This window comes from Heptranchias perlo, chromosome 5 (genome assembly GCF_035084215.1).
Source record: "Heptranchias perlo isolate sHepPer1 chromosome 5, sHepPer1.hap1, whole genome shotgun sequence".
Taxonomy (NCBI): domain Eukaryota; kingdom Metazoa; phylum Chordata; class Chondrichthyes; order Hexanchiformes; family Hexanchidae; genus Heptranchias; species Heptranchias perlo.
In genome coordinates, this window is record NC_090329.1 from 72,604,285 (window position 1) to 72,628,024 (window position 23,740).

General features: G+C 41.4%; 1 protein-coding gene across 50 annotated transcripts in view; it reads left to right on the forward strand.

The window, feature by feature from the left end:
• The window catches only part of trdn (triadin), a 471,335-nt gene that overhangs the window by 203,568 nt on the left and 244,027 nt on the right, over nt 1–23,740 (forward strand). For 47 of the 50 annotated variants that reach the window (XM_067984607.1, XM_067984633.1, XM_067984632.1 and 44 more), the window contains 9 exons: nt 933–989; nt 5,679–5,714; nt 6,792–6,836; nt 9,049–9,090; nt 10,156–10,188; nt 13,348–13,398; nt 13,628–13,645; nt 18,391–18,423; nt 21,253–21,294. In XM_067984607.1, the coding sequence (XP_067840708.1) occupies nt 933–989; nt 5,679–5,714; nt 6,792–6,836; nt 9,049–9,090; nt 10,156–10,188; nt 13,348–13,398; nt 13,628–13,645; nt 18,391–18,423; nt 21,253–21,294 (357 nt within the window). The remainder of the gene's footprint in view (nt 1–932; nt 990–5,678; nt 5,715–6,791; nt 6,837–9,048; nt 9,091–10,155; nt 10,189–13,347; nt 13,399–13,627; nt 13,646–18,390; nt 18,424–21,252; nt 21,295–23,740) is intronic. The other 3 variants (XM_067984615.1, XM_067984609.1, XM_067984627.1) reach the window with 3 other exon arrangements.

Here is a 23,740-nt window from a genome sequence, read left to right on the forward strand (position 1 = left end):
TCGATCGATGAGTCGAGCGTCATATCCCGTTCTTACTAGGGCATCTTTCAGCGTCTGTAGGTGTCCATCGCGTTCCTCCTCGTCTGAGCAGACCCTGTGTATTCGCAGGGCCTGTCCATAGGGGATGGCCTCTTTGACGTGGTTAGGGTGGAAGCTGGAAAAGTGGAGCATCGTGAGGTTGTCCGTGGGCTTGCGGTAGAGTGAGGTGCTGAGGTGCCCGTCTTTGATGGAGATTCGTGTGTCCAAGAAAGAAACTGATTCTGAGGAGTAGTCCATGGTGAGCTTGATGGTGGGATGGAACTTGTTGATGTTATCGTGTAGTCTCTTTAGTGATTCCTCGGCGTGGGTTCATAGAAAGAAAATGTCGTCGATGTATCTGGTGTATAGTGTTGGTTGGAGGTCCTGTGCAGTGAAGAAGTCCTGCTCGAACTTGTGCATGAAAATGTTGGCGTATTGGGGTGCGAATTTGGTCCCCATGGCTGTTCCGTGTGTTTGGGTAAAGAACTGGTTATCGAAGGTGAAGACATTGTGATCCAGGATGAAGCGGATGAGTTGTAGGATGGCGTCTGGAGATTGGCTGTTGTTGGTGTTGAGTATTGATGCTGTCGCAGCGATGCCGTCATCGTGGGGGATACTGGTGTAGAGTGCCGAGACGTCCATCGTGGTGAGAAGTGTTCCTGGTTCAACTGGTCCGTGGGTACTGAGTTTTTGTAGGAAGTCAAGTCTGTAGTGTTGCGACAGAAGCTGGGGGTTCCCTGTACGATGGGTTTCAGGATGCCCTCGACGTATCCAGAGAGGTTCTCACACAGGGTTCCGTTGCTTGTGAATTTAAAATAAAATTGCTGGACTATAACTTGGTGTTGTAAAATTGTTTACAATAACTCCAAGTGTTAGTGATAAATTTAAAAGTTTGTTTTGTATTTCCTCTTTAGAACCAGAAGTAGCTTCAAAGAAAAAAGTAGCTGCTCCAGCACTGGCAGTAAAACCAGGTGAGTAAAAGGTATACACAGCAATGAACATTGATTTTCTTCCCTAAAGAGGCCAGCGAGGGCTGAATTTTCAAGGATGAAGGCATTGTGACAACTTCCAGCATATTAGGTGTTGATATGGAGGATCCCCTGCATGATGTCACACGCAATCTGTACATTCAGGAAGTGGAAACCCTTCCGGTTGAGGAAGTTGAAGGGGGTTTTCTGTAAGAGCTCGCAAAGCAACGTGTTTGTCATCAACTGCACTCTGGATTTGGAAAAGTCAGCAACCCCGTAAAAATGGATGTTCCTTGCTGTGATGCCAAAGGTGATGAATTTTCCAGCTCTCCTATAAAGTGCATCAGTCACCTGATGAATATAAGCCTGCCCTGCAGCCTGGTTGATAGTACAGAGGCCACATGTCTCTCAAATGACCCTGTGCCATAAAAGTTGAGTGCAGTGGTCATCTTCATTGCCACAGAGAGAGCAGTACAATCAGACGACAGTGGCTGCAGGTCCTCATGCAGTAAGCAGCAGTACTCTCCTGTTGCCTTTTTGGTGAAGTGCACTCTCCTTATACACATCTCTTCACTGTAGTCCTCATATGATCTGTGTTGCCTGCATATCTTATGGGGACAGAGTAATATCCTTTTCTTCATTCTCTTCTGCTCCTCCTCCTTCTCAAGGGTATGCCCATTGGGAATGCTGTACCTGCTCCTGAAAGGTCTCACTGAGCATGGGGGAGATCTAATCCTCCTGGTGGTCTCATATTCTCAGAAACAAGTCCAAGATTGTGTAGGCAGAGAGTCAAAAATCACTGGAGAAAGACATTCCCTGTTGCAGAAATCACCATTGAAACTTTCCACTCTTCAGGCTCACACACTCCTCATTTCCAGCTGTTTCCGCTGATCTTGGCAACAGCTGTGCCTTATAATTCTCAGTCTAAGTTACCCAAGCCAGAAATTCAGGGCTGCAGCACCACTGGCCTTCATTATAAAATGTAAGCGTACTCATTCGGAACTCATTGGGAAGATTGCGAGAAGGGCCAAAAAGCATGAAAGAATTTGAGACAATTGAAGCGAAAAAATGTCAGAAAAAGCTGCTGCCAAAAAAAAAACTTGCCCTGATTATACACCCACCAAAACCACACCTAAAACCGTGTGGAATTTCAGAACCACTGTCTCTTTCCCTACTATCTTGCTAGGCAGGTGATTCCAAACATTTATCATCCTTTGAGTAAAGAAATTCTGTCTATATATATATGTTAAATTTATTTTTTGCTAATTAAAATTTATGTTCTCTGGTTCTACTTTCCTAACTAACTTGAGATGCAAACCATTTTGAGGCCCGGGCCTCATTTAAGTGCAGCCAATGGGCTGCGGGCATCAAATGGACACCCCCTCTCCCCCCCCTCCCCTCCATAGCTCGCCAGTTGATGGAGGGAAGGAAATCAGCCGTCTCCCATGCTGAAGTGGCTGACAATTGGAGCCTGGAGTGGGAGGGCATCCTGCGGGTGGGCTCACATAGGCCAGCAGTGGGCCGAAGTTTCCTGGGCTATTTTCTGAGCAGTCTCCATCTTTCTATTTCTTCTATCCCCCTGAATCATGTACATGAAAACCGTGATGCAAAATCAATGAATCAATAACAGCATTTCAGTTTTTACGATACTACTCAAGAAGAATTGCCGCTTGGGGAAGATATTGGATGGCCATTAATGCCAACCAAGGTCTTTCTTCAGTTAAGGATAGAACATCAGAGGGAAAATTGGAGGAGAGAAGAAGTGATAAAAAAACACTTATCTCCCATTCTTGAATACAGGAGTTTGAGACCCGCCACAATCCATCACTCAATGTGTTTACATTCTGAGTTAGACTTGTGAGACCTTACCATTGATGGAAGCCACTATTGAGTCACATCACTTAGATAAAAAATTGTGAAAAAGGAAGCAGATAAATGGTGAAAGAGAAAGGAAGCACATTTCTAAATTAAATTGGAAATGAATATGGGGAGCAAACAGGAGAGTGGGACTAAATGAGGTGTCTCATGTGGAGAAAATCACCAGTGTAGACTTGATGGGCTGAATGGGCTGTAATAGTCTATAATTCTATGGACATATGTGATACCAGTGCAAATTCTTCATGTCTGTACTGATATTCTCGTAACTAATATTTCCTTATGTGTTATGTATGCAAACAACTCAGAGACACCACCTGCTGGTGGAAAACTGCCATGCACAATTCCAATTGGTGCTTTCTGAACATCAAGTCCATGGCCATTATACATAACATCCATCTTGGCGGGGCCTTCACAGGCTCCAAAACCTAGAGGGCATAGGCCCAGAGCATCTTAACAGTCAGGGCAGGGTCCTGAGCAACCTGCCACTACCTTTGCTGAAGCCACAAGGGATGCACCCCATAGAGGTAGGAGGAAGAGGAAGGCGAAGATTTTGTGATCACCAAGGGTATGCACAAGGGTGTCTGACACAATGTCATGTTTTTCATTTATATTTGTTTTTTCTTTCCTGCTGTTATAATTTTATATTTATATAATGTTTTATAATGTTATAAATGTTATAATTTTGCCCACCACTGCCATGTCTTGTCCATTCTGGAGTTCCTTTTGTGAAAGCGCCCTTGCATGTCCCTCATCATGAATGGCGAGACTTGATGCCATCCATTGGGTGCATTTACAATGGGTGTAGGACAATGGATGTAGGTCTACAATGTGGTTGTAGGACTGTTTTGTGCAAACGGAGGGATGGGGGGGGCGCTGGTGTTGGTGATGGCCATTCCAGATGGTCTGAGTACTTGACTATCTTCACTTTGCAGATCTCCTTATGAGAATTTATCAAATATGAATGACTCCCTGGCATCACAAGCAGCCAGGTGTGCCGCTGCTCTGCCGAAGGATTGCCCATCGTTCTCCTCCTGCTCATTCTCATCTTCTTCAATGTTGATGGCAGGTGCAGATGTTTCATGAGTTCACGGGACCTCATCCACCTGTAACCCTCTCTGTTGAGTGATGTTGTGCAGGATGCAACACACGACTATTATTCTGCACATCCTCACTGGTGAGATCTCAAGGGACCCCCAGATCGATCCAGGCACCTGAAGCGCAACTTGAACATTCCTATGGCTTGTTCAGTGACAGAGCTGGTGGTGATGTGACTGTCATTGTACCGCTGCTGTGCCTCATTGGTGGGGTTTCTCAGAGATGTCATGAGCCACGTCTGCAGGGGGTGTCCCTTGTCTCCAAAGATCCAGCCCTTAAGTTTGTCTTGTGCGTGGAAGAGGGCCGGGATGATGGATTCACGCAGAATGAAGGAATCATGGCAGCTAACAGGAAATTTGACACACACCTGCAGAAACCTCTTCTGGTGGTCACAAACCAGCTGTGCATTGATGGAGTGATGGAGTGATATCCCTTTCGGTTGATGAACAGTGTTGGTTCATGTGCAGGCCCTTGGAGAGCTATGTGTGTGCAATCAAATGTGCCCTGTACCTGTGGAAAGCCAGCCAGAGAGTGGAAACCCATTGCCCTCTCAGTCTGGCTGATATTGTCGATGGGGAAGTTGGCGTAGTCGGATGCCCTGGCAAACAAGCCATCCGTGACCAGTCATATGCACTTATGTACAGACGACTGAGAGATCCTGGCAATGTCACTGGTAACACCCTGGAAGGATCCGGAGATGAAGAAATTGATGGTAGTGGTGACTTTAACTGCGATGGGCAATGTGTGGCCACCAGGCCCAGCTGGGAGCAGCTCTGTATGAAGGAACCTGCAGATGTCTGCGACCACCTGGTGACTCAATCTGAGCCTTCGTAGGCACTGCTCCTCAGAGAGATCCAGGAAGCTCAGCCTCTGTCTGTGGATCCTCTCACTTGGGTAGTGCCTCCTGCGACCTCTGCCCCTCCATTGGTCCCCTCTCTGCTCTTCTGGAGCTCCTTGTGGCACACCTCCATCTTGTGGAACTGCAACTCCCAGATCTGCACGCTGTGCCTGGCACGGATGGTGATGTGCCCCCTCCTCAGATGTGGTGCTGAATAAATCCATTGCACCCCCCCCCCCACCCACCCATCCTGATGGTGTCAGTTTGAGGGGATCCAAAATGTAGGTAAATACATGTGAACACAAGAATTCTGAGTGTGAACAAAGAAATTTCCGTCTAAACACAAAGAATTCCCAGCCAAGGTTTGTCTGAGAGAACTGAGTGCCCTGCTGCAAAAACTCACCTTTCTTCACATGTCAATCACTGGTTTCAAGGTCCAAATGGGTGCCGGCTGCAACTCGTCTCCATTTCCATGGCGTCTTTCAGATGCCACGGGAGACATGTTAAGGGAAAGTTAAAATTGTTTGTCTGGCTGAGTACACAAAAATTTAATCCCCTTAACTGCTTCAATGGCGTTAATTGGACCAATAAATATTGGCCTGCCGACTTTAAGTGCCGGTGGGACTTCCAGGTTTCAGAAATGCGCACATACCCAGATGCGTCTGGGTCAAACTCGGAAGTCGGTGGGTTGGAGCTGGGATTTGGCCCCGCTCCCAAAACCGTCAATTTTCACTGCCCACCCACCCCCAACCCACCCATTTTTGGGGGTTAAAATTTACCTCCTGGTGTTTTTCTGTCAGATTTCATGCCTTTCTTTAACAGCCTGCTAACATGTGTTTGACATTTGTATTCCATCTTGTTTTCATTTTTGTTCACTGTAGAGAAAGGGAAACCTCGGGCAGCAAAAGCAGCAGCAAGTAAATATTGCATTTCAATGGCATGACAACTGCATAGTCTGTAGTAGCAATTTTGCTCTAAAATCATTTTTAATTTTGTGCCATTAGTGGATTCTTTGTAATGTTTTTATTGTCACATGATTAGTTTTATTTATTTTCAACCTCTTTCTTTGCGCTCTCTCCCACCACAACCCTGCCACACACCATTTCTTAACTGGAAGGGTGTTACTCCAAATCACTGTCAGCGATGTTCTAACCAGTCACTGCACGTGACAACCACATTCATTCACTGTCCGTTTTCTGTCTTATTGTACCTCCCCTGATTGGGTTCTCACTGTGAGCAACATCACAGGTGTGAACCTGAGCTCTAGCACTCTGACAGTGCCTTGGGCCATTTGTATTTTTAATAGTGGCCAAATGAACAGCTTCATGCTAAATCTCCCTCTGAAACCTTTAGTACTCGCAATCTTACACATTCAGTGATCTAAAATAGCTCCAACGTAGTTTGAATATTTTATGCTACACAAATAATTATACTTGTAAATAAGAATTTAAGGACAGTTCAAAATGCGTCCATTTCAGTTGAAAATTAAAGTCAAATTTCAACAATTACCAAACATTTTTTACTGTAAATATTTTAAGATTTGCAGTAGATTCCAGATTACAGCAAACTTTAAGCTATAGTCTAACTTTAAGAAATACATTAAACAGTCTAAACAAAAACACATTCCAGGCATTTACTATGAAACAAAGCATTATATCATGTAATGATATTATGCAAAGGAGGATAATTTTCAAACTTAAATTATAGTTCTAATTTTGTTGCTAGGATACTTGCCACTGGGATGTATCATTTGTTTCAAAGAAAAATTAGATATGTGACATCAAAGGCAGAACAATGCAAGGCTTTACAAGGATCTCTTACAGCAAAATTGCTGCCAGAATTACTGATTGTCGTTATCTGATATAGATCCCTCAGCTAAAGTAGCAGCTTGTTGCTTTTATTTCGATGATATGTATGTGTCTCTGTGTTTTATTATTGTCTTTTGTAGGAAAACATTGTTCTTTAAAACATCTGTTTTTATCTTTCAATTTAAGAACCAGCCAAAGAGAAGCCAGCTCCTCCATCACCAAAGGAAGCAGGTAACTATCGCTTATATTCCGTAACCTGTGACCTATACACAGATAGTTCAAACTATCCACCCAGGTATTTATATATGGAAAAATAAATGTTATTTCAGTGGAATGAAACAGTTCACCGTCCATTTTTCATTTAGGACATGGCGGGTGGGAGGGGGGTGATGGAGGGGGCAATACCTCTGCCACACCTTGCCACAAAGTAAACTGTGTTAGAAGAAGATCTTAAAAAGTATTTGAAAATATCTCAATTTGAATTTGCTGCTTTCCCAATGTCAACTGATCTCTGCATGATTGATTGCAATAGGGAAATTGACCTTTGTAAATCCTGCTGGCCCCATTTTTTTTTTACTAGGATCAGGTCCTTGTTGGCAAGCAAGTACCTACACATTGGTTTTGGGCAATAGAGGCAGAACCAATGGGAATTCCGACACAAGACTTCATCCCACCAATGTTGCATTTTTTTCTGATATCCGGAAGGAATGGGGCAGATGCAATACGCTTCTGCCTCCACCACCAGCAGAATTTCTTGCAAAAGGAGAAAGGAAGCAGAGTCTCGGCATTACCAGGTCCCACCCAAAATTCCCCCCCCCCCCAGCTAAATTGTGTGGTTTACCACCTCCAGAATGGAGGAAATTTTGGGGCTCCCTTCCTATTTTTTTCAGTTACATTTTATACTATTATTATTAGTATACCATTTTATACTATTCTTGGTTCAATTTTTTTAAAACTTGGCTTCACGAGCTTAATACCAGAAGTTTAATTGCCCAGGGTTACTGTGACAATTAGTGGGCCAGCATTGCACTCATTTTAAATAGAAATGATACAATCACACAAAGACCTTTATTTAACAATTAATTGATTTCATTCATTATTTACATTTAATTGATTGTCTAGGTCCTAATCACTTGAAATAAGTTAGTGGGATATTATACAAATCAGTCAATAACTGAGTGACTGACAAATTAATGGGCTCAATTTTCTCATATTATCAGTGAAGGGAGAGAGAATTCCCCATTAAGGTGTGTGAACTCTTGGTAATGGAAATATTTTTGTTCAGGTGTAATCCTATTCACGTTAAATAGGATAAAGTTGAACTCACTGTTGCCTGTCTTACATTATAGTTGCTGCTAAGGTCCATTAAGCAACATTGCTGCACTTATGCCAGCAGATTTATTTTACTTTCGCAGTGCTCTAGGTTCCTATAAATTGTGGAATCCAATTGCACAAGCTCAAGCATTGACATGCAATGCATAACAACACACTGTTACAAATTGTGGGTTTGCACTAAGTATTCCCTCAGGTTCAGCCTCACTAATCTCTTCCATAAGCGGACCCCATGTACTCTAATATCAAGAGTTTATCTTTATTGCCCAATATCTAGTCATATGATAGCATGACCTAGGAGTATTAACAATGAAACCTCTTGTTATCCAAACTGGATATTGTAATCTCACATATGCCACCTTGTGGTTTCTCCTATCTTCCAGAAGGTGGATTGAGGAACACTGTTGTGAGACGAGGCCAATTATAATCCAGCAGGCTGATATATTTTACGTATAAATGTGAACAAACAAAATAATGTTTACAGTGAATTTCAATGTATTTTGTAACTTAAAAAAAACATAGTATGCCACAATATCCCTGTTAGTGGGCTAAATACATTTTACTGACTAGGAATTTCTCTGAAACTTATCAGCACTAAACATAAGCAGGGAACTTTCATTCCCCATGTTTCAATTCCTTACCAGACTTCCACAGACGGTCCTTGCTTAGCTGGACAGGAAGCCAAAGACTTGACCTCTGATCCTGCTTCAGCTCTCCATGCCTGGAAATTGGCCAGTCAAACTGCCAATTAAACCAACTACTGCCTTACTATTCTGAGCTCTGGAACCTAACCCCCACTGAGCTCACATAAATAAAACTATTCCAATATATTTGGTGTGAAAGTTTAATTGAATGTCTTATTACAATATTACAATAGTCAAGCAACTCCCGATCTTGAAGTAGCTTTATCACTATAATACTAATGGTTGTCTCAATATCACAACTGTAAACATAAACAACCAGTTGGCCAAGGGAGGTAGTAATGTTTCTGGACTTGCCATCACTCTACGGGTTAATTGTATTTCAATAACGTATTTGTTGCCTCAGACGTGCAAGTAAGTATTCTGCATTGCTTATAATAATAGCTAATTATTAACATTCTGTTATTTAGCAAAGAAGAAATTGTCTCCTCCTGCCATCAAAGAAACAAAAGGTTTGTCAGGACAAATATATATACACACACACGTGTGTGTGTGTATATATACATATATATAAATAAAGAATAATTTACCTGAAAGAATAACTTGCATGACTGAAACAATGCTTTAATAAATTCTACATTGAGATTGATGGCATTCTAATGGCAACATCAGGTCTTTCATTAGAAATTTGCTAAAGGCTTAATGTGATGGCTTTGTGAAAGTTTTGCAGATCCTAATGTGTAATGAGTCTATAGTCCAGCTGCCTGCTTCTTTACCTTAGGCATATACTTCAAGCATTTTTTAAAACTTCTTAATGGTAAATTAATTATTCCTTGTAGTAATTTCACATCTCTTTCTGGTTTAATGTTGTAATGGGGATTCTATGTCACAGATCGTTCTGGCTGAGAACTGTTTCAGACTTAGAGTAGGCTCAAGACATTTCATAAATAATAAAACAATAAGATTGATTCGTGAAAATAACAATAAAACAGTGGCTATTCATATAACCATTCTGAATTACCACAACATTAACATAAGCTCATGAGACTAGATGCAAATATTTTTATAATTTTGTTCAAGAGGTGTTAAGTACTTCTTAAAACTGTCTAAAGAATAATTAACAAATATATGTTTCAAATGTAGGAATGGAATGATGAAATCATTGCAAACAGAAGTAGTGAATGATTTTGTTAATTTAACAATTTACTGCATTAAAAAAACTGCATGACCCAAGATATAAAATTAAGATTTTTATTCCCTCTTTCCCAAACTTTCTTCTCTTCCTGAAAGTGCTGACTGGAACTGGGGCATGGTTAAATTAGTATTAGCCAGTGCATTGAAATCAGAGAGGAAATGTAGTTCCAGTCCCATGATAATACTGGATGATACATTTACTTGTATTCCTCACTTCATTTATCAATACCAGTTGTAAAATGATTTATTAGATTGGAAAATACTGAAGAATTGTTTTGTGTGCAGCAAAGGTTTTTAATGTAGAAAGTAATTTTTAAAATTGAAAACTATTTAAATGTTATGTTATCAGATTGTTTGACTATTTTTTCTCTTGTTATCCTCAGTTGAAAAGAAGCATGTTGCCCAGCCAACCAAAAGTATGTGTTCAACGTTCTGTTATTCTCAACTAACTATGAGAGAAGGATATTTAAATGTACTCTGCACTTTGTCAATAATATGCTCTGTTGGGCGAGTCTAATGACTGCAACACATGGCAAGGGGGCGTGTCGGGGGCTGTTCCTGGACTATCCCAGGAATTCCATCCATTACGCTCCTGTAAGGCCCAATGGAACCCAAAGATTGAGGTCTGTTGAGACCCTTGGAAAGGCCCTAGAACTTTCCAAGTCTAAGGTAATCAAACCTGAAATGGAACAATTACTTCTCAGAAAATGTCCCTTAGCTCGGTCTTCCCCATGCCTCAAGTGCACCCTTGGATCAGTATAGTTCCACTTTGATTTTCATCTCTGTAGAATGTCTGGTGCCTCTGAAATGCTCTTGCAGGCAAAGGCTGCCTTCTCTGAAAATGTCAATGACCCCCATCCCTGTACTTTGAGACAGCTTTAGCATCTTTCTCCATTAGTGGCTGGGAGTTCTGTTCCAATGCACTTCCAGACCGGGACTTCCAGAATTTTGGGGCCTAAATATCTATAGGGTATCCAAAGCAGATAGCATAACTTTAATATGCTCAATGAAAGGAGGGAAGAAATGAGAACCATTTGTTTAGTATTTCTAGAGAGCTCCATAAATACAGAAGCAGCACTTGAGGGCTTCAGGATCGCAACTGCAACCCTGGTAGTCAAAAAAGGAAGTGAGACATGGATCAGGGAACCGTAGACCAGCTGTAAAGTGGTGGCAGTAGGGAATGTGATCAAGAGCACTTTGAGTGACACTGTCAATGCTCATAAGAAATGCAAAGAGACTTTCAGTATTAATCAGCATGAATTACATAGAATGTACAGCACAGAAACAGGCCATTCGGCCCAATAGATCCATGCCGGTGTATATGCTCTACACAAGCCTCCTCCCTCCCTACTCCATCTAACCTTATTGTATTTGTTATCAATATATAAAACCTGCTTAATTAATCTACTGGAATTTTTTATGGTACTAACTAAATTTGTTGATGAAGCTGTGCAGGAGATATAGGGGCTGATAATGTAGCCCCACAGGTGCGAATGCCTGTGCCCCACATAACTTATATCACCCAATAATGCAAGGTCAGCTTATCAAAATATTTAATGGGTGCTCCAAGTGCATAACACATGACGTACTAGGAGATCACCAAGGCCTTAAGAGCAAAATATCAGGTTCCAGCAGTCATTACAGAGCAGCTGACTGCCCTTAAAGGTGTGCCTTTTTTGGTCCTCACAATGAGAAATGACCAATGTGCTGATTGGACGTTGGAGGCCATGGGGTAGAAGTTCTTTCAAAAAAGGATGGTCCTGTGTCAAGGTACAACAAGTATTTCACTGCAGGCCTTCCCTGAAGTGTCCTTCCATACAAGCGCTGAGTCTCTAGCACTGCTGTGGTACTCCAGCTGTATTGTGAAATTTGTTCCTAATTTGAATAAATGCAGGGTCTTTAATGAGCTTTTGAACATACTTTGTGCACTGGCTATGAATGCTGACAATGCTTGGGACCCGCAGTAATGTGCTGAGCACAATGAGCACAAAGAGGGTCTTGAGCACCCAATAATACTAGTTGCCCATGCCCAATGTGACACAGTACTTCAGGTATCATGAATGATATTATTGGTGCCATAATTTACTTGGAATTTCAGAAGGTATTTTGATAATGTCTTTTACAGAAGGTTCCAGTTCTTAGGAGTAATGGGCAGTTGGCTAGCTGGACTAAAAATTAACTTAGCAGTAGGGACCAGAAGATGATAAATGGAAAAATTCTGGTTGGAGAACTAGTGGAATGACTAGTGAATTTCTACAATGTTCTGTTCTGTGGTGGGGGATGGGAGAGGAGAAGATTACAACACAGGGAGTGCAAAGCCTACTGCAAGGAGTCAGGGAGAGAAGGTACACAATTTATGGGACAGATGGTCATCCCCTAAGGAACACCTAGTGCACTAGCCATGGAAGGAAGTGGTGTGAATATAGTCAGCACCAGTCAGCCATCACAGTTCCAAATGTAGCTGACTCACATAGAGGGCTCTCCCATTGCACAGTCCAAGAATGTGTAAGGTCACTGAAATCCCAGCAAGATTTCAGTTAAATCCTGCAGTAGCCAAAACACTTGTTCCTTCTCCAGGGAATCACTTGGTGCAGTGGGTTTCGAGGCGAGATGGAGCTTTGCCCGTCGGGATCACAAATCGAGAAATCACGGGTGTCGTTCTCACGATTTTCCATTCGTTAAAAACGGTGGGGAGTGTACATTCAGAAAATCAACCTTTATCAAAGGAATTAAACTCCCAAATGTCCTAAACTTCATTAATATGAAGCTCATAGAGATTACAGTTGTTGACTGATTAGAATTTGTCTTCAAAAACCCATAATCGTATTGGTATAGAATATTCTAAGAAATTCCTACACAGTCAAGTGAAACAGTCCAAATAGCTTTGTACATGTTAAGAGATGCTACAATCTGGTCCAAACAGAAGAGGTAGATTTTGAAGAGGTTTATGAAGGCGGGGAGAGAGGTAGCCAGGTATAGGAGCCTAGGTAAAATATTCCAGAATGTGGGGCTGAAATAGTTGACCATTGTGCAGCCTTAAGTGGAATGAAGCAAAAGAGAAATGCAAAATATGCCAGAATTGAAAGAGCAGAGGGTGAGTATGTAGAGCGGAATAAGTTCGTAGAATAAGGAAAGGGCAAAGCCATGGAGGGGTTTGTGGATGAGGACAAGGAATACATTTAGATAAAATGTTTCTGCCTCTTTTTCAATCAATTTTTGACAGTTTGATTATAGCTCTGTGAATGGTGGTAGTCATTAGGTGGGGTGGGGTGTGGGGTGTGGGGGATGGGGGAGTAATTGCCTCAGCCCTCAGTACCATTTGAAACCATTTCTCCCCAGTGACCTAATAAAACCCATACTGACAAAAGTATTGAAGAAATTATTCAAATTAATATACAACGATGCAACCCACACAGCAAATAGAAAACATCACACTGCCAAATAATATGGATGGCACTATATGTTGTACTGCAGAATCTTTATAGGTCAGTTTTATTTTGAGGTACAACAGAGAATGACCATAGATATTACAAATTTTTCAACTTTTTTAAGCATATTTTATCTTCCTTCTATAGAACCAGTGGATGTCCCAGCTTTGAAACCCAGAACTTCCAAAGTTGCGTCAGGTAAATTCTGCACAATCCAGTATTTCATGATTTCTAATGGGAATTAAAATACAATTATGCCATCTACTGGTCATAATAATTGAAAAAAATATAGAACTGGTAACTCCTCTTAAATTATCGACATATTTATTGAAGGCTATATACCATTAACAAAGGCAAAATGTAATAAATAAGCAAGCTGTATTTATGGACTAGTAAAGGTATATTGTAATTATTTTATTTATTACAGTGAAAGAAAAGAAAGAAAGTGAGTAAACATTTTCCTTGTATTACATTTACAAACTGATTGTGGAAAATTAAAAGTAATACCAGAGGTTAAAATGTAAAACTAAAGGAAATTATTTTCTTTTAATTATATTTGTATTTACTTCTGCTTCTCAATGTGAGGGGTGATTATGTTGTGCAATGGAAGATTTTCAAGTTTGAAACAACTTAGAAGTCCCTATTCTAAAGCTTATGCAAAACCCTTAATATAGATCACCGCAAATAGTATTTAGAGATTTCTTAATGTGTGTTTATAATCTGTAAACTGCAGAATTGGCTCCTTAATATCTACTGCTTGTTAAAGTCGCCTCCCCATAACACCTGGAGTTGGGCCTGTTATTATAATAATCTGGAAATAAAAAACTGGTATCAGTAAAAGTGACCATGAAGCTGCCTGGTTGTCTGAAAAACCCAACTGGTTCGTTAATGTCCTTTAGGAAAAGAAACCTATCGTTCTAAGCTGGTTTGGCCCTATGTGACTTCAGTCCCACTTGAACGTGGTTGACTCTAAACTGCCCTCTGAAGTGGTCTAGCAAGCCATTCAGTTGTACCAAACCATTAAAAGGAATTCAGCACTTCAAGAAGGACCACCACCATTTTCTCAGGGCAACTAGGGATGGGAAATAAATGCTGGCCTCACCAACGACACCTTGCCAGTGATGACCGCATCCCAAGAATTAATAAAAAACTAACTTCTCACATTGATCATTCTTAGCTCGACGCTATGATTCTTGCTAATCCTGTACAACAGTCATTACTTGGTAATGACATTGGACTCAAAATTCACACCATGGTTGGAGTGCAACTCTACCAGGCAACAATATGGTAGAAAGCTGTGGTGCTATCTATCAAATACTTGATAGGAACTGCAGTTGTGTATCTGGTAAAGTTAACTATAATGACCAGCGCAAGATCAATGACCTTTAGTTGTGCAGGAGATGCACAAGGATGCTTAACCAGTCAACACCAGAATTTTCTTGGAACAGTTCAGTAGAATTACTTCAGAACATGAGACTCTTTCTTGGCTGTACTTTCTGCTTTCAGAGCTGGGAATGCTAAACTTCCCAGTTTTGTTTTACTTTAGCAATAACAAAATAAAATGGTGGCCTATCTCTTTTTTTTCTTCCTGAGTGACAAATAAAGTTACTCTTTTTAATGTCAGAATTCAGCCAAAACCTGACAAATCTGGAATAGTCCAATTTTAGCATATTTGAAGTTGCTTAATGCACAGAAAATAATGGCCAAGCTGCAGAGCCTGTTGCGGACTGTGCAAATCTGAAGGAATGATGGTTCAGCAAAATAGTTGCAGAGTGTGTTTACTGACTGAGCCGTGGATCAGATGAGGCCATGGTCGTCATGAATTACGTTCTTTCTGGTACGGTAGTGATCAACATCGTCTCAGCCTGTGGCAAGACAGCTTGGAAGCTGGTTATTGACCTGGTGACCTCAGTTTTGATCACCGTACATTCATGGAAGGAGATGGATGGGTAAGAAGTTTCATGACCTCAAAAATAGTTCAAGCTAAGCCTTCAAGATATGCTAAGAGGAATACACAAAAGAAGGCTCCAAGATCAAATGCAATCAGGTTGACCATATAATGGAAATGTCTGTGGCCTGTCAGGTTACATCAGGAGATCTAAACTATTTTACTGACTTTTTGTAAATGCTGACTGTCCATATGTCCAATTAAAAGCAAAGTACTGTCCATATCTATATATGGATATGGACAGTACTTTGCTTTTAATTCTGGAAGGTGCCTAGGAATAAAACACAATAAGTTGGGAGGTTAGAAAGGAGAGCATTGGAACAGTCAAGTTTGGAGATGACAAAAGGCATGTATATGAGTTTTAGTGGCAGAGGGGCTGAGGTAGAGGTGGAGGCACTGTTCTGCATGTGGAAGTAAGTGGTTTTCAGAAAGGCCTACAAACTATTTCTCACCCCACTGTGAGCTCCTAGTGCCTGCCTGAAGTGCTCTTTTATCTACTCTAATATTTCTACGAGGTGCTCTCCCAGTGGCTGCTACCTGAGAGGAGGGAAGCTGCTGTGGCTCATTCAAGCGTACATGAAATACTTGTGGTGAGCAACCTCTAAGCGCTCAGGAACTGAGAGAGGACCTAGTTGCAAACTGCAACAACTTGGCATCTGCCAGAACAATCTGTCCCAGCTTGCTTTCTGGCTCTAGGGCAGGCATTAGTTCAGGAGATTGCAAGGGTAGAGAAATGTTGCCATTCATGAGAGATAGCATCATGTTCCATTTCTATTGCACCACTGTCCCTGCTACTGGCCTGCAACTCAACATTCCTACTGATCTGTGGGAGACCAGTTGCTAGATCAGTGATCTGAGTGAAAAAGCCCACCAGAAGCCTGTCTTGCACGGCCAGTGATCCCCGGGAAAGTAGGTCAGGGTTGCAGTGGGGTGGGAGGGGTAGAAGTCTCATCCCACTGCTACTCTACTCCAGGCAGCAAAATCCAGTTCCAGGTCTCAGAAAGCACAAAGCTTGATGTGCCATTATCTCAGACTACTCCTGACACTGATGCTAGCCATCATTGACTGTGGCTGATAGATGTAGGCCCCCTTTTGCATCCTCTGATACAATTGAGGTCACTATATGCCTAAATCGCTTTATTCTCCTTCATCAAGGGAAGCACTTTAAGGCATGATGAAACAGGAAGAAGTCAGTAGGAGTTCATGGATCACAGGAGGATGGCAAGAGGGACACAACCTTGTAGTGGGACTTGAACCAACATACTTCGGACTTAGGGAACAAGAGTGATACCAATGAGCCAAGCAGATATTTCCCTCCTCACTCCCTGGAAGATACACACCAGGCTTACTTCACCCTGGAGCTTTTTTCAGATCCAAGCAAGACATACACAGGATGGCATGGTGCTTGCTTGTCAGATATGTTTGTAGCTTTTTGATTCTGACCTCTATATCCAGGTTTCAAAGCTTTTCCAAAGAAACTCTTCATAAAAGCACTGGAGGAACTGGTCCCTTTGACCTTTCAGCAGCATCTCTAGGTCAGACTGGCCATTTAAAAGTGTGTCATAGCTCTCACATTATCATTGCATGTGTTTGTATTGATTATCTGGGACCAGCATATAGTTACAAAACTTTGTTCGCAGCCTTGTGATGAGGAATTCTATTTTTTTAAAGTTCTTTGGTTTACCTTAACATCCTGCGATGTACCTCTAATCTACCAGAACTGTGTACTTTTTAGCTTTTTCTTTGCAGTGTGTAATTCCCCCACTCTAGTCTCCTGAAAGTGTTTGGAGCACTTCAGTGCATCTCTGTAATATGAATCCAAACCTTGAATATCTAACTTTTGTATTGTAACAAATGTCACTGAATTTAAGAGGATAAGTAGTGTTTACCATTGGTTGTTCATGCCCTTTTCTTCTGCATTTGGGAATAGGCTGGGCACTTAAGGCTTGAAGACATATGGCACAGCAGGGCACTGAGCTCCAGGATGTGGCTTGAATGTTCAACAAATCCAAAATGACTTTGGGAGTGGGAAACATTTCTTGAGATCAATAATTCTTGAATGTACCTATTTATGTTCCCACATAACTCTTGGTATCTATTTTTGTATATGGTGCAAAAATAATTTTTGTATTTAAAATTGGTCCAAATCATATTTAAATCAGTGTAAAAATCTCTAAACTAAGGCTCAGTGAACATCAATTCTAATCTGAGAATAGCCCAACTTCTTGCTCAAGTGAGTGTGTTCCAATTTCGTAAACATGCTTAATCTTGTTATCACCTCTTTGAGTGAGTTTTATGAATTAGTTGTACTGAGTTTCAGAATAGATTTATGCTGGGATTCCCCACAAAGAGATGCATTGAGAGTTAGGAAGTGGCTCAACTCACTTCACTGATGAAATTTAACACCCTTAATACGACCATTTTCAATACATCTACCTGGAGAGAATTTTCACCTGGATTCCAGGTCCACAAGGAATGTTCCAGTACATTGAACCACCTAGGCCCCGATACTCACAGGCAGGCAGGGTGGCCAAAAATGGCCGGGGAACACGTCGAGGCCGGGGATGTAGAGGTCCTGCTGAATTTAATGCAGGACCTCATTATAATTTTTTTTCTTCTGTTTCCCACCCGACAGCCGGCCAAATTGACGGCTGCTGGGCGGGAAAACCAGCAGCAGGAGGCCGCAGCCAGGAACCGTTGGGGACGGACCCCGGCAATCGAGAAGGGAGTGGGACCGAGAGATCGGGACTTGGTGGGCGGGGGAAGGGAGAGACCATCGCGGGAGGGGGGGAAGGCTGGAGATCGGTGCTTGGGGTGAGGGGAGAGGGGGAGGTCTGCGAGCACTGCAGGGGGTAGTGAGAGGCCGCAATCGGCAGAGGGGAGGCCAAGAAGTGCTGTAAAAGGCACTTATCCTCTTCAGCCGGCCGCTCCCGCCTCCCTTTCGCTGCACAATTGCACTGTGGGAGTCTGATTTAAATATGTTAATGAAGTGCCCCACCTCTCCACGGTGGGACACTTGCACGCCACAAAACCTGCCAACGTGAAAATGGCAGCAGGTGCGTATGCAACGGGTTGGGGTCGTGTTCCCCGTTTATTTATTTTTAACTCCTCCCCCCGACCCTCTCCCACCCGTCGTGGGGGTTAATAACGAGGTCCTAGTGCGCTAAATCAAAGAAAAATTGTATTATTGCTTGCAATGAATTGCAGCTACATTTTTTATTCCTTTTCTCTTTCTTTTACAGTCAAGCCTGTAGCAGCAGTGAAACCAGCAAAAGGTATGAAAGTATATCATTGTGATCATTCTAACATTCAAATTCTTAGAACCTTAACTGTAGTAGAGGAAATAAATTTCATTGAAGTTATATTTCATTTATTTGTATGGATTTGAAATAAGATATAATTCAAGTACTTTGAGGGTTATACTGTTTAAAAAAAAATCGTACACAGGAATTGCTGTAATAATACCAGGGAAATATCCTAACAATTAGAACCAAAATAATGGCATCAATATTTCAAATATATAATACACATAGAATTTCCCTGTAATCTACAGCACATTATTCCCAAGTTAGACTGTGAAATTATATTTCAAAGATCGTTGATCAGCATCATAGACACTGGACATCTCCCGGTGGCAATAAGGTGTCATTTCTACCTTTGCAAAATGTAAACAGTATATGTTATATAAAATAACAGCTCCAGTTCTCTGGGACCAAGTTGAAAATTGTTATACTGAATCACTATGGTGCATACTTCAGTAGGCAGTAATCTCCACTGTAGTATGAGAGAACAAACAATTTTTTTGCAGCATCCACCAGAGGGAATGCCTGCATAACATTAGTTAGACAACAATTAGTGTCCTGTTTGCACTTTTTGGGAACCTTATTATTGAACGAGCATTAAAGCCATAGAGAGCACACAGCATAGATTCAGCAGGATGATGCCAAGGATGAGAAACTATAGTTACGAGGAGACACTTGAGATATTGGGACTATTTGCAATGGAGCAGTGAAGGCTAAGGGAATATTGAGTGGAGTTTTAAAAAAAAATATTAACAGAGTGAATTGGATAGTCACACTGCTTCAGTTTGACATTGCAATTCTAAAGTGGAGTGCAGCTGGGTTTAAAAAGTTCCCAGGGGATCCATTGAGTTTTCTGAAACTTCTTTTGCAAACTTTTTTGGAATTATCTTAAATGTTTAGATAATGTAGATGCTCCTGCTCCTGTGTGAACATTTACATTTTAATTGCTGAGTAAGGAATTCTGTGCATGTGCATTTGCAGCCAGACACTGTAAATAGGTCTGCAGTCTGAGCCCAGTAGCTGTATTGTAAAAACAGCATAAAATTTATGCATTTACAAACCTAGTTCCACTAACTTAAGCTTCAGTATATCTCTAGTGAATTTAAATACGTCACTCTATTGTCTGCCAGCAATCAAACACTTCTTTTACAACTCCTAGCGCCTCTAAAAAAACAACTACAAATACCTTGATTGCTAGAAACCCTAGCTCCGAAAATGCATGTGCCTTCTGGTGCACTCCCACCGTAACTTCAGCGAGAGTGCAGCAGAAGGCCCAGCACATAGGCTGGGACCTGAGTCCTACCCTTCATTCATGAGTTTCCAAGGGCTTTATCTGGGGTGGAACTTCTGTCCACCCCCACATCAAGTCATGGCAGCCTAAGTTGGGAGTTCCCGCTTCCCTAGCCTCATTGGGACACAGTGTCCATATAGAGTATGGACGATACAGCCACTGAGATGAGGTGTGCAGACCTCCTGGAGGGCCCCAATGGTGTGGGTGAAATCTAAGCCAGGAATGCAGCCTGGACCTCAAACTAGATAGCACTTTTTTTTGTAACTGCAGTCCCCTTACAAATGGGACCTCTTGGGAACCACTTTCCTTGTTTGGTCAATAACAATGGATTTCCCAGTAGCTTTGGGGCGGGAAGGCGGCTAACAAGCGCACATAGTGCTGTGAGTACCCACCAGCCTATGCAAAATAGGTGCCCCCTCCTGACACTGCTTACTTTTGCGGGGCCAGTGCTGGAGGGCACTGGCCGGCATGATCCTGGAGTAAGTGTGGGGATCGCAACTCATGGAAATTCGGCCGCCGCGGACTATCGCTGTACTCCTAGCAATCGAGCACTTCCACCACAGGAAAAGAACATTAGAGCAATTGTTTTTTCTAAAACAAAATCTGACATACTTTACAACTAAACCCCCTTCAGTCCATACTACACTGACAGAAATCAGACACTCTCACAAACACGAGGTCACTGGCTTGAAAAGTAAAAACATTTTAAAATTAAAAGAAATAAAAATAATTCTAAAGCCAGGAGGACATCTTGCTGTTTTGTTATGTGCGTGACACAAATGATGGGGCTTGGAAAGCTGTTTTTCGAACTAAAGGAACCTATGTAAATTGGAATTCAAATCAGGTTCAGTACTCATTGTTACAGGTTTACAAATGGGGCAAAATAATTTTTTTCATGGATTCACCTGATCCATTTTACTTTGCCTCATTTAATGTACTTTTCTCCCCATGCTTTAGGTTTTCCCTGTGGCACTTACCATTCACAGACAAGCAGTTTACTTCCAGTCATCTGCCAAAATTGCTCTTAAGCTAATAACTTGGAGGTGTACCAGTGCAGCGCTGGTTGATTTATCTTCGGCGTTTCTGTTCATCCTGTTTGAGAAGCTTCCACTCAGCACTGCACCTTTCTGGCACAGCTAAGACAATGAACTCACTGTAGGGGATATCTCAACCTTGAACACATGCCTTATGTTACGCAGTGCAGCACATTAGAGCACCGGTGCAAAAGGGTACATTTAATGAGGATTCAACTCCATTAATGCCCATAACCAAGCTTTTCAGCTGTGATGAGGGAAAGGGGTCATTACAGTGAGACGTTTTGCTAACCTTATAAAACAAGATTCCTTTATGTTATATTTAAATGCATTGCTTCACTTTTAAAGGACATTTCATTGAGTAGGCTTGGTATTTGTATGAATTGATCTCTGTGTGTCACATACAACTTATATATTCCACTGAGGTTGCTCTTAACAGTGCTTCATAACAGATTGTCTACATTTGGATTCTTGCAGCATCTGCAGTTGCCAAACAGAAAGAAGCCCTGCATGTGCAAGGTACTGAAAATATAAAACTATCCAACCATTCGTTGGTGTTTTTGGTCTCTGGTTAAAAGGGGACCGCCATTATGTTGTGAATTTGTAAATCAATGAAAGAAAGGTTTGCAACATACTTGTTCATGAAAGTGATTTTTCTTTACGATTGCAAGACAGCATAAGAGCGCATTGAATTAGAGTGTTATGGTTTGAGCTACTAACTAGCGTATTTTTTGAACCACTGTGGAATGATAACAAGCATTTTACAGTACACAAAATTTACATCAAACATCATTGGTGCTTTGTTAGGAATTTTGCGCTGTTTAAGGTGAGGGATGGCAGTGCAGTAGGAAAGAAGAATGCTTTTCATTTTCCATCCAGGGCTGATACGTAAACAAAGAATTTAGCACTAAATAGAATTTAGGTGAATTCAAATTTTGGGTACAGTTTTGGTTTTGAATGATACAAGATCTAGGTCCTAAGTGATTAATTTTTAAGCCATGGTACGTAAATTCAAACAGACGCAGAACCACTGATCGTAGAACAGATTAAGCTGCTCCTTAAAGTTACAGTATGTTTCACTTCAGAAGGAATGTTTAGAACATCAATAAAAGGTGTGACGAGAGCGGATCTGAAGGGTCAATAAAAGGCGCGGAGAACCTCAAAGGAAATAATCTCTGGATTACTACCTGAGCCACACACAAATTGGCAGAGGGTCAAACAGATCAGAGAGTTAAATGCATGGCTCAAAGAGTGGCGTGGGAGACAGGGGTTTTGATTCATGGGGAACTGGCACCAGTCCTGGGAAAAGAGGGAGCTGTTCCATTGGGACGCGCTCCACTTAAACTGGGCTGGGACAGTATCCTGGCGAATTGAATAACTAGGGCGGTAGATAGGGCTTTAAATTAAAAAGGTGGGGGGGAAGGGTTCAGGTAAGGGTAAATTTATAAATCTAAAGAGGAAAGTCAAGGCCGTAGAGCAGTGTAATGATTTGGGTAACGATAAGCAGAGTGTGTCAGGAAGGGACAGAAAGTTTAATGGTAATAGTGCATCAAATCAGGGAAAAATAGTAAAAAGCTAAAATTAAAGGTGTTTTATCTGAATGCATGAAGCATTAGGAACAAGACAGATGAATTAATGGCACAAATAAAGATAAATGGGCTTGATCTAGTAGCCATTACTGGGATGTGGTTGCAAGGTCACCAAGGTTGGGAACTAAATATTCCAGGGTACTTGACTTTTTGAAAAGATAGGCAAAATGGAAAAGGTGGGGGGTAGCCCTGGTAATAAAGGATGACATAAAAACAGTAGTGAGAAAGGATCTTGGCACAGAAGATCAGGAGGTAGAATCAGTATGGGTGGAGATAAGAAATAACAAGGGGCAGAAAACAATGGTGGGAGTATTTTATCGGTCTATTAACAGTAGTTATACTGTTGGACAGTGTGTTAATCAAGAAATAAGAGGAGCTTGTAACAAATGTAATGCAATAATCATGGGGGACTTTAATCAAATTGGCATTTGAGACAGTTTCCTAGAACTGTACATGGTGGAACCAACCAGGGAACAGGCTATTTTAGATCTGGTCTTGTGTAATGAGGCAGGGTTAATTAGTAATCTCATAGTAAGGGATCCTCTGGGGAAGAGTGATCATAATAAGATAGAATTTCACATTGAGTTCGAGAGTGATGTACTTAAGTCCGAAGCTAAAGTCTTAAACTTAAACAAAGCCAATTACATAGTTATGAGGGACGAGTTGGCTAAGGGTGATTGGGAAATTAGATTAAAGATATGACGGTAGACAAGTAATGGTGAGTATTTAAAGAAATATTTCATAATTCTGAATGAATATACATTCCATTGAGAAATAAAAACTCTATGGGAAAAGTGATCCATCCGGGCTAACTAAAGACGTTAAGGACAGTATTAGGTTAAAAGAAGAGGCTTATAATGTTGCAAAGAGGAGTAGTAAGCCTGAGGAGTGGGAGAGTCTTAGAAACCAGCAAAGGATGTCCAAAAAATTGATAAAGAGGGAGGAAATAGAATATGAGAGTAAACTAGCAAGAAATATAAAAACAGATTGTAAGAGCTTCAACAACTATGCAAAAAGGAAGAGAGTAGCAAAAGTAAACATGGGTCCCTTAGAGGCTGAGACAGGAGAAATTATAATGGGGAATAAGAAAATGGCAGAGACGTTAGACAAATATTTTGTATCTGTCTTCACAGTAGAAGGCACTAAAAACATACCAGAAATAGTGTGGAACCAAGGATCTAATGAAAGGGAGGAACTTAAAGTAATTAATATTATTCAAGAAAAAGTACTGGAGAAATGAAAGGGACTAAAAGCCAACAAATCCCCTGGACCTGATGGCCTATATCCTAGGGTTCTAAAAGAGGTGGCTGCAGAGATAGTGGATGTATTGGCAGTGATCTTCCAAAATTCACTAGATTTTCGAGCGGTCCCAGTGG